Genomic DNA, 10840 nt, shown 5'->3' with positions numbered 1-10840 from the left:
GTCTCCTGCTGAAAAACACTGGCAAGTAATTTCCACATTTTTTACCATTGTAAATATTGCCTCAGTAAACATCTTTATACATGTCTTCTTTTGCACGTGGTCATGAGTTCCTGGAGGATGGACAGCTAGATGTGAAATTGCTGTGTGGCCACTTTCTAGGCAAATTTCTGCAAGTTACAACTGCTCTGCTGCCATTTCCTCAACCATGAAATGGGACCCCAGTTTATGATCCGGTAGCTCCCTCATAGAGAAAATGTGAGAATCTAAAATTTTAAGTAATAATTCCAGAAAGTGTTTCCAATGCCCTAAAAGAAAAAATCAACTGTTCCTAGTGGATACAGAGCTTAGCCAGTGACACAATGGGAATTGTGGAAATGTAGAATGTTCTACTCTACATATGATTGTCCTGGGTGGCTCTGCACTGTCTCCTTGCTCTGTGCCCCTCACCTCTCAATGACCATCCAGACTGACCTTTTCTCTAACCAGTCCCCAACCCCACTGGGCTACCCCTGTGTAAGCTCTTTGAAGCTAACATTCCCTGTCCAGATCTGGTTTGGGCTCATCTCTGCGGCTGGCCCCAGGGCTTTTTTTCCAAGCCCGTGAATGTCTCAGGCTGGTGATAGGACTGGCATGGAGCTGGGCAGGAAGGCCACTTACATTTGAGACCTGTAGATTTTCTCACCATTTCGTCTCTCTCATTTTCTTTCTCTCTTTCTTTCATCTTTCTCTTTCTTTCCATTTTTTTCTTTCTTTTTTAGTTTCACCTAATAATGAAACTGTTGATAAATTATTACATTTGGGAATACAAAATGTAGACTCCATACAAGAAAACAAGTGTCCCTTTGCCTGACACTTGGGGCAGTTCAATATATAGAGATTTTTAAGTTCAGCCTGAAAGTCGAGACCTGGAAACTGCATGGCAAAAGATGTAAGGCAGAGGACAATCTTATCTGGGGAAATTCCTGGTGGTTTAAGCCAGCAACATGAAGGACTGGAAGAGTGTCATGTGCTCTGTAAACCCGCACCACTGCAATTCCTAGCTCGGCCCACAATATGCCCCACAGCATCCTCCAGTTCAGCCTTAGTTTCGACCTAATGTCCACCTGCCCAAAGTGACAGGCTGGGGCATGTGGAGACTCCGCTCCAGGTTCCTCAATCGGGGTCAGCCACTCCCAGAAAACTAATGAATGCTCAGCCAGGGCTGCCACATGCCCGGGGGCAGAGCAGGAAATGCGGGAAAGGGGGCTTTCCTTGCAGTTTAGGAGGGCCCTGCCCTGGAGGCCCAGAAGTAGAAGGGAAAGGGGCTGGAAGCTGTGTCTTGGCGGTAAACAGTAACGTGGGGAGTGCTGCAGAGAAAGGCAGTCTTGACGCCTCGAGCTGGAGGGCACCAGCTGCAGAGTCAGCTACACTCAGGGCCTCTGGCCAGCCCTGCTTCCACCTGCTGCTTGGCCTCACCGTCTAACTTCTCTGATTCTGCACTAGTCACTCTATTTTACGTTTTTGAGACTTATCAATATTTTACATTAGGGCTAATTGGGACGCAGACAAATGTGGTAACTTGGCAGAGCGGGAAGGTAGGAAGGAGCTGAGCTGGCTGCAGGTGTCTGGTCCTGACCACTCCGCTATGCCACCCTTGAGGAGCTTGCTGACTTTCTCATGACGCCCTCCCATTCCAGGAGCTGCAGGTGCGTTGTCCTGGCTGGAGCACGGTGTCAACCATGGCAGACTAAGGCCAGCGGTGATGGCTTGAAAGCCAGGCTGGGGGACCGGGATTTTTCCTGAGGATTGCACACTGGGGTGGAGGTTGGCTTGGAAAGACCACGGTGGGGACTGAGGAACACTCCCCCCGCCACCCCCATCCTGGAGGCCAGAGAAGACGGGCCTGGGATGCCGAGGGGGCAGGGGGGATGCAGGGAAGTAGATGGCTGCCTTCCGTAGAGCTGGTCGTGGAGGCAGAAAGGAGGGCGTGGGGCGTGAGGTCGCCAGTGCCTCGGCTGGCCAATGGCCGGGCGGCGGCCCCTCCGCGGGGCGGGGGCCTGACAGCCGGGTGGGCGGGGCGCGGGATCTCCGGTACCAGCGCTGCCGCACCCCGCCGCGCTCCCGCACCAGCGTCCCGCCCATCGCGTCGCTCCCACGCCCGCAACTGTACCCGCAGCCCGGCGACCTCCCGGCGGGAGCGAGCAGATCCAGTGCAGCTCGCAGCGCAGCTCGAGCCAGTCGGGGTGGGTGAGGGGCGGCGGCGGGGTGGGGAAGACTCGGCTCAGCTCAGCCTCCCTTGGGTTGGTGTGGGGCGGGGCGCTCAAGTCGGACCCGACGCCGAGGGGAGGGGGCTGACCGGTGCTCTGCCCACCCCAGGTAGGAGCTGAGAGAGGTTTGGGGTGGAAGCGGGAGTCGGACATTCTGACCTGGCCGAGGAGGGCCAAGGGTTCGAACCGGCGACAGAGTCGAGGTGAGCTGGGGCTTGGGAGCTACTAGCGTAGAGGATCCGGGTTCGGTTGTTCTGGAGAGAGATCTCCAGCATCGCAGGTGGTAAGCAGAGCTCAGCTTGTGCTCGAGGATGGGGGTACAGGGTTGCGGGGCGATCGGGGCTCGGGCTGGAGCGGGTGGGGTCGCGTTTCTTTGGGTGTAGGGGAGCTGCGTTTTAGGGGGCCTCGGTTTCCTCCCGTCTCGGGGCAAGTGCGGGGAAGAGGTGCGCCAGGGGCGGGCGGCGGGGCGGGGCGGCGGGCCGGGCGAGAGGGGTGGTCCGCGCCCTCTGATCGCGTTCCCGGACACACAGGCGGCGGCTGCGGGCGCAGAGCGGAGATGCAGCGGCTCGGGGGCACCCTGCTGTGCCTTCTGCTGGCGGTGGCGGCCCCCACGGCCCCCGCGCCCACTCCGACAATGACCTCGGCTCGGGTAGAGCCCGGCCCGGCTCTCAGCTACCCACAGGAGGAGGCCACGCTCAACGAGATGTTCCGCGAGGTTGAGGAACTGATGGAAGACACGCAGCACAAATTGCGCAGCGCGGTGGAGGAGGTGCGTGCGCCCTGGCTGCGAGAGGCTCTGGGAAGTGCCAGCCTGGGGGGGCAGCGGGGGCTGGGAAGGCATGGAGGAGTGCTGGCCAGGGACCTGGGATCCCGCAGAGGCTGGGAAGGGCCGACAGCAGATGCGGAGGGGCCTGGAGGCAGCGCAGTTTGATCCCGACCCTCGCCTCGTTTTGCCTTCTTGCCAAAAAGTGTGGATCTGAGCCTGTCCACCCAGAATCTGTGAGGCTGGACTCTCCCTAGGTAGCTGGGGCCACCACCTGCCTGCAGTTGGCGTCAGGCACGCAGTCGGCCTTCCCTATTGTAAGCGGAGGTTTGCAGGGCCCCTGGTAGTCCAGCACTGCGGTTTCACACAGACCCGGGGCAAGCTCCAGACATCGCCAAGTTCTAGCTTGTCTGTTATGCTTTGAGCTTGTTGGGATGCCATGTAGGAACAAAGAGGCAGAGTCCTGAGCTTTGCTGACAGTCTGTATGGGCTGTCTTGCTTGTCATGCCATGTGGGGGCAGAGAGGGAAGATGGAAAACCTAAATCTCAGCACTGTATGAGTGACAGATGAGGATGTGCGAGGCAACCCTACCTCCACCCAACAGTGCTTCACTGTTATTCTTGGCCTCAGGTCCTCCTCTGCCACTCAGTAGCAGGGTGACATTGGGCAAATCATTTAACATCTTGTACCTCAGTTTCCTATGACAACTAAATGTCATAAGTGTGGGCACCTGGCACATAATAGGTGCGCAGTATTTAGCAGCTATTGTTATCAGATACCATGTACCTTGGCAAAGCTTTGCCTATCTTTTGCCCTCCATCACCTCCAGGTCTAAACACTGTGGGTGACATCTTGTTCTGTCCTCTATGGCAGGTACCCATGCATGCCAGGGCTGCCTGGGCAGGAGATGTCACTGTCCCAGCCCTCTCCATCCAGATGTGAGGAGCTGTCCCTGGTGTCCGGGATGGGTAGGCATGGGTGCTGTTGGGTCCGGCTCTGGATGTAGCCTGTGTCTGGAGAGAAGCCAGCCATCCCAGTGAAGGAGCCAGCAGGAAACCCGTGTCCAGGCTGGTTCACCCCTGGCTTGGTAGTCCCCTTGCGCAAAGCCTTAACTGCTGGCACTTGTCTCCAGGGAGAAGTTGCTTTCTCCTCACAGCCCTTTGTAGTTTAGGGCTATTTCCCCTCCCACTCCCCAACAGTCAGCCTGTGGAGTCTGCAGTGAAGGGGACACTCACTGGCTTGGGAGGCAGTGAATTGGGCAGCTGTCCTTGAATATCCACTGGACAGGCCCAGATCCCAAGACCCATGATCTTTCTGTGATTCATGTTCCTGTGATTGCAAAACAATCATGACATGGAACAATTAAAGGGTGAAGGGAGTCAGATAGGCCCCAATGTCTCTTAACTCTGAAGCTTCAAATTAAATTGAGTTTGCGATGCCTCTGGTTCTAGGGCAGGCCATCTGCTTTTCTTATCTTATTCTAGAACTTTCCCTCCTGCACACAGATTCCCAGTAAGACTAAGTCACCTCTATGTTTTTGTGCCCGCCACTGTTCAGAAGGTTTGCAGCATGGTCCTCTGACGTTAGCTCCTGCTGAGGGATGAGAGGAAGCAGCAAGGGCTCTTCAGTCTCTTCTTGAGCAGAGCAGTGTGGGGCCGTGCGGGACGTAGTGACGGGGTCCTCTCCATGGGCGTTATCCACAAAGGGTTTTGCCAAGACCCCAGCTTTCCTCCCTCTAGATGTGGCTCTGTGTAGGTTGGCGGGTTGAAGTTTGCACCAGGGGAGACACGGGCTGTCACTTCTACCCCACTCTTTCCCAAAGAGTGTCCTCACTGACAGTGGGTACAGGACACCATGGCAGGAGAACAGGCAGTGGGGACTGACCTTCCGTCATCCAGTCCCTGCTCTGCCACTTACTGGCAGTGGCATCCCGAGTCTGAAGTGGAGAAATGTCCACCTCTTGGGGTAACGGGAGAATTAAATGAGAAGATGCAAGTCAAGTAAATCAGTGAGTTGGGCAGCTGTCCTTGAATATCCACCAGTCAGGTCCAGAGCCCAAGATCCATGGTTTCTGTTTCCTATGATTGCAGAACAATCACGACTTGGAACAGTGAAAGGTTGAGGGAGTCAGATAGGCCCCATTGTCTCTTAACTCTGTAGCTTCAAATTAAGTTAAGCTTGTGATGCCTCTGGTTCTAGGGCAGGCTATCTGCTGACTCCCTAAAATGGGGTTGAGTAAGACAGGTGTAATATAGGTAGCTTCATTGTGAGTTGGCTGTGAGAAATACATGATTGTCGGTTGTAAATAATAGCTATCATTATCATCATATTAATAGGAGCAGTATGAATGGTAACAAAACACCCCCCAGGGTCTGATAGATTCTCAGTAGAATCTGTCTTTTAAAATATCTTAAACCATTAAAAATCAGTCTTAAAATATTTGAAATATCTTTTAGATGTTTTCAAAAATAGAATACAATAGGTTGTTAATAGACTGTGGTTATTAGTATTAATTTTTTGTAAAGAGACTGCCAGATAATCATTAAAAAATCTGGAGACAACAGATGCTGGAGAGGATGTGGAGAAATAGGAACACTTTTACACTGTTGGTGGGAGTGTAAATTAGTTCAACCATTGTGGAAGACAGTGTGGCGATTCCTCAAGGACCTAGAAATAGAAATTCCATTTGACCCAGCAATCCCGTTACTGGGTATATATCCAAAGGATTATAAATCATTCTACTATAAAGACACATATACACCTATGTTCACTGCAGCACTGTTTACAATAGCAAAGACCTGGAACCAACCCAAATGCCCATTGATGATAGACAGGACAAGGAAAATGTGGCACATATACACCATGGAATACTCTGCAGCCATAAAAAACTAATCATTTTTTATGGCTGCAGAGTATTCCATGGTATTTGTGTGCCACATTTAAATGGCAATTATCCCGTGTCCTTTGCAGAGACATGGATGAATCTGGAAACCATCATTCTCAGCAAACTGACACAAGAACAGAAAATCAAACATCACATGTTCTCACTCATAGGCAGATGTTGAACAATGAGAACACATGGACACAGGGAGGGGAGCATCACACACTGGCGTCTGTTGAGGGGGACTAGGGGAGGAACAGCGGGGGTTAGGGAGGTTGGGGAGGGATAACATGGGGAGAAATGCCAGATATAGGTGATGGGGGGATGGAAGCAGCAAACCACATTGCCATGTATGTACCTATGCAACAATCCTGCATGTCTGCACATGTACCCCAGAACCTAAAGCACAATAAAATATGTATGTATATATATATAAAGAGACTGCCAGAAAGCCCCTTAAATCTCATAGACAGGGGATAATTGCCATTTAATCACTATTTAGGGGAAGAACCAAAAAGGACCTGGCCCAGATGCATTATTTGCTTACATAGTTGGGTCATGAATCTGCTTTCAAGTAACTTCCTGGCATTTTCAATGTTCCAGCTGACTCAAGCTGCTGAAGTTTCTTAAGGGGAAGGACAAAGCAGCTCTACTTGTAGAGTCACTATTGGGAGAAGCAAATCTTCAAATGGCCCCAGTCTGGGATATTCCTACTTTCCTGTGTTACCATTCTGTGTGCTACCAATTAACGTATTCTGAGGATGTGGCCACTCTATTTCTCCTCCCCTCGTTGCCAGCTCGGTAGCTCGCTAGTTTTAGAATGTTCTTAATGCCTTACCTATTCCTAGCAAGAACTCTAATACCAAGCCTGGATTCATTTCTTCAGTTTTTCCTGCTATACCTCTTTTGCAGACACACAGATTTAACCAACCATAAATGCCATTTTTAATAGCATTCACATTCCTTCTCTATGAAACAGCTCCTTTTGCTTCAGAGTTAAGTTTCTCTTGCTAGTGGCAATAATAGTTGTGGTTGAAATTTCCATTGTAAACTATACTTTTAGTTCATGGTGCCATTTAAGAATCGTTAGCTCATTCTGTTGAAATAACCAGTGGCTGAGCTGAGGGGGGAAAGGTTTTAGAAAAAGACTATCTGCTCAACCGAGAGCAAACTCTAAGTTTGGCAACTTGTCTATTATTTGAAAGCCAAACTGATCCCAACGGGAATTTAAAAAACACTAAAACATTCTCTTCTTCTGGATGGATCCTCTCCAGCACCTTCAGTCTTCTCTTCCCAGCTGTATCTTTTTGGTCATTGACAAGAGTGGTAACTGGGGGGCAAGGTCTCTTGCTATAAAAAAAAAAAGTCATTTTCTTGCCCATTCTGTCTTCTGTTTTAGCCCCATTTCTTCTCCCCTTTGTCGGCAAGCTCTTCAAACACATGGTATCAACTGCCTGCTCTTCCTGCTTCTAGCTACCCATTTCCTCCAGATCTCTGTCACAACAAACTAGCTTCTTTTGAAAGTGCCTTCTTAAAGGGCAATATAATGAAAACTGCTGTGTATTTCATTTTTGCTGTGTGGCAGATAGTGTATTTCATGCCTGAATTCTTGTATCTACTTCATGGTCCTTAATTCTTATATCTACTCAACAAAGTAGGGCATCCCTATTTTACAAATGAGCAAGCTGAGGTTTAGTGGGATTTGGTGTCTTGCCCAAATCATACAGCTACTTTGTGGCAGAGCCAGGACTTGAACCCACCTTGTCTGACTCCAGAATCCTGGTATTTTCTATTGTGTTCCTCTCCGAGGATGCTGCAGGCAATGACTTCACTCATCCAATGGCCATCTCTCAGTGGCTTGATCCTTCTAGACTTGCTTAGAGTCTTTCCCACCTAGAAGGCCACTACGCAGATGGAGCCTCCATCTCCTAGACCTAATTCTGGTCAGTTCCCTGACTCCCCTCTCTTTCTTGTCTTTAAATTATTTTCCCACTAGCCTTCTGGAACTTGCTGTAACTCCCCATTGCGTGGAACAGAGAGGTTCTTAACTGGGGGCAGAAGGAGGGGAGGGAAATCTTCAGAATCATCTGAGAAGCTCAGTGATATCAGGGGTCTCACCTCTAGAAATCCTAATTCAGTGGGTCCGTGAAGGGATCCAGCTATGTCTATTTTTCAAACTTTTGGACATGACTCGAATCACAGCTTCCCCATAAGGTTGCTGTGAATATTCAGGGCATCTTGTGCAATGGCTCAGACATAGTCAATGCCCTAAATATGGGTGCTACACTCAGAATTACTATTGTTATGAAGCCAGTGATCAAGCTTCAAACATCCCAGCAGCCGTCTCAGAGTTCAGCACAGCCCTGTGTGCACGGCAGCCACTGACTAAGTCCTTGCTGAGCCTTTGTGCCTACCAGGTTTTCTTCACACTTCGAGTTGTATTTTCATGTTGCATTGAGACCTGAGTATTCTTTCCTCTTATCCTCCTCAGCTCAGCAAACCTGGTGGTTAAGGCGGGGGTTCATCTAGTGCTTACGGGGATAGAGGACAGTGGCCTTTTTAAGAAAGGAAAATACTTTTTGAGCATTTGTTTTAAAAAAATAAAAATAGCCCAGAGATAAAAATAGCAGTGTTGAAAAATTGCCAACTATCAAGTAGAACTTCTCTTTGTGTCTCTCATTTTAAATTCCTAGAGAGAGTATCTGATTGGCTCAATTAGTCCATGATGTGGCCTCCCTTTGGGTCCCATCAGCTATGAACAGGTCACATTGTCAACTGCCCGCTCATCAGGAATAGGACAGGGGGTAAGTCTGGAAGGGGAAGTGGGTGCAGACGTGAGGTCACTGACATATCTGATATAGATGTTACGGAGGATCATGAGACTGGAGGATTGGAGGACAGCGGCCACAGAAACCTGACAAACAGAGAAGAACATAGGTACAAGAAGACCAGAAGGGATGTGGACCCTGGGGACTTGTTACTTGACCCTCTGCAAGGATCCCTCTGCGAGGATTTCCTACAAGGGTACCCAAGAGATGGGGTGGGGAAGGAGACACAGCTGTGGCCCTACCTGCAGGGAATAAGGGACTGCCTTGGTTTGGGTTCTCTCCATCCCCTGCACCTACCACCACCACCAACAGGCCAAAGGATTTAAGAGCAAATAGTGTATGTGCGATGTGTCCCCAGAAAACACTAGCAGGAAGTGGGAAAGTGAGATAAAAGAAAAGAAAGACAATCAATGGTACGTCCGCAGGCTGGTTACTGCTGCAGGCATCTAGGGCTCCATCCTGTGGGGGCCTCAGAGGAAACTACGTAGATTCTACATGCTTCGGGATTGTCTACTGAAGGGAGAAGCTGGAGTGTTTACCTCCATAGCCTGCCTGTCTCTCATTGCTAGAATAGTAACTCCCTAGCACTTGGGGCCTGTGCAGACTGAGCATACTTTGGGGACCAGAGAATGCTCTCAGAGAGAGACAGAGTTGGTTGTTGGCAGGTATGGGAATTGGCTGCAGGTGACCTCCAGATTAGACTACCAGGAGATGGGCAGGGCATCAACAGCATCTACACAGGGAGCAAGACTACCTAATGGAAACATGTTCAAATCCCAGCTCCACCCTTTTCTGGGAACCTGGGGAATTTATCTAGTCTTCCTGAGCCTCAGTTTCCCTATTTGTAATAGGACATTACCACCCACCTCCCAGAGAGGTTGTGAAATTTCAGTGCTGTAATATATGTAAAACGCTTAGTATAATGTCTTGTCATAGTGAGTACTCAATTAATACACCTATTATCATCATCATTCTTTGCAATTGCAGAAGAGAAAAAGAGATTTTTTTTCTAATAGACTCTCGTTTGTAACAAGAGAAAATAATTTTGCTCATTAAATTCATTGACTTAATAGATGGAGGCAGAAGAAGCTGCTGCTAAAGCAACATCAGAAGTGAACCTGGCAAACTTACCTCCCAGCTATCACAATGAGACCAACACAGACACTAAGGTTGGAAATAATACCATCCATGTGCACCGAGAAATTCACAAGGTAAGTCACGGCCAGCACGTCCTCCTTTCTGCAGGAGTTCCCATCAGAGAACTAAGGTTTTTCTTTTTTTTTTTTTTTTTTTAATGTGATATACAAGCCCAAAATACAAGTGAGAATTGTAAAATACAGATTGAAAACCAGAAGGATTCTGTTTAAAGTGGAGAGAGAATGTATCAGGATCCTAAATTGCTTTTGCATTTATGCAATATATTTAACCCTAGGCTTCCTGCCAGTCTAGTTGCAAAGGAACTTTCAGGGATTATTATTTGAAAAAAGAAAGCAAACAAATGTCTAAAAAGACCCTTTCCTAGCATTGAATTTGTGGAATTGACCTATCTCATAGGCTTGTATGTATGTCTCAGTAGGGATTGAACTAGAGAACATGTTACAGTGAATTGATCTTCACTATTTTTTAGAAGGAATGTAAATATGATATACCCCATTTCCGGAAGAGAAACCCTCTACTGCCACAAAATTAAACATTCATTTGTTTACTGGTTGTCTGTTCAAAATTCTATAGCAGATTTCCCCCCCAAACTACCACCTGTCTGAGTGCCTCCTGGTCTAACATCATGCATTAAGAGCAACTAGGTTCATTCCCATTCTGACCTGAGGAAGAAAGCTTTGCAAATCTCGAGGAACATAGCACTTGCCTGCCCCTGGTGTGCAGTGTCTCTGCTGTGATTTGGCAGGACTCTGAGAGCAAACTGCAGAAGACCGTGTGCTGTGCAGATTCTCAGGGTTGTTGTTAGCATCCTGTTGTCAATACCAGGTAGCTTGCCCTGTCAGCTCATCTCAGCTCTGGCATGCAAGGCCACAGTTGCTTTCACGAAAGAACCTCGCTTTTGTTCAAGGGCCCAGGTAATGACTTGGTTGAAACAATAGTGTTTCTGTGCCACAGCGCATAGGG

General features: G+C 49.0%; 1 protein-coding gene across 4 annotated transcripts in view; it reads left to right on the top strand.

Annotated features, from left to right (window-relative positions):
- Nucleotides 1-2029: 2029 nt before the first annotated feature.
- DKK3 (dickkopf WNT signaling pathway inhibitor 3) overlaps nucleotides 2030-10840 on the top strand; it is a 48459-nt gene continuing 39648 nt past the window's right edge. The window contains exons 1-4 of one of the 4 annotated variants that reach the window (XM_032240761.1): nucleotides 2079-2222; nucleotides 2356-2449; nucleotides 2777-3015; nucleotides 9793-9930. In XM_032240761.1, coding sequence (XP_032096652.1) covers nucleotides 2803-3015; nucleotides 9793-9930 — 351 coding nt within the window. In that variant the 5' untranslated portion in view covers nucleotides 2079-2222; nucleotides 2356-2449; nucleotides 2777-2802. Of the gene's footprint in view, nucleotides 2223-2283; nucleotides 2450-2776; nucleotides 3016-9792; nucleotides 9931-10840 lie in introns of those variants that run through there. The other 3 variants (XM_032240758.1, XM_032240760.1, XM_032240759.1) reach the window with 3 other exon arrangements.

The sequence above is a fragment of the Sapajus apella genome, unplaced genomic scaffold, assembly GCF_009761245.1.
Source record: "Sapajus apella isolate SASKATOON/1434 unplaced genomic scaffold, GSC_monkey_1.0 scaffold47, whole genome shotgun sequence".
Lineage (NCBI taxonomy): Eukaryota > Metazoa > Chordata > Mammalia > Primates > Cebidae > Sapajus > Sapajus apella.
Note: the sequence above shows the minus strand (reverse complement) of the source record. Positions and strands in the feature narration are given on the sequence as shown.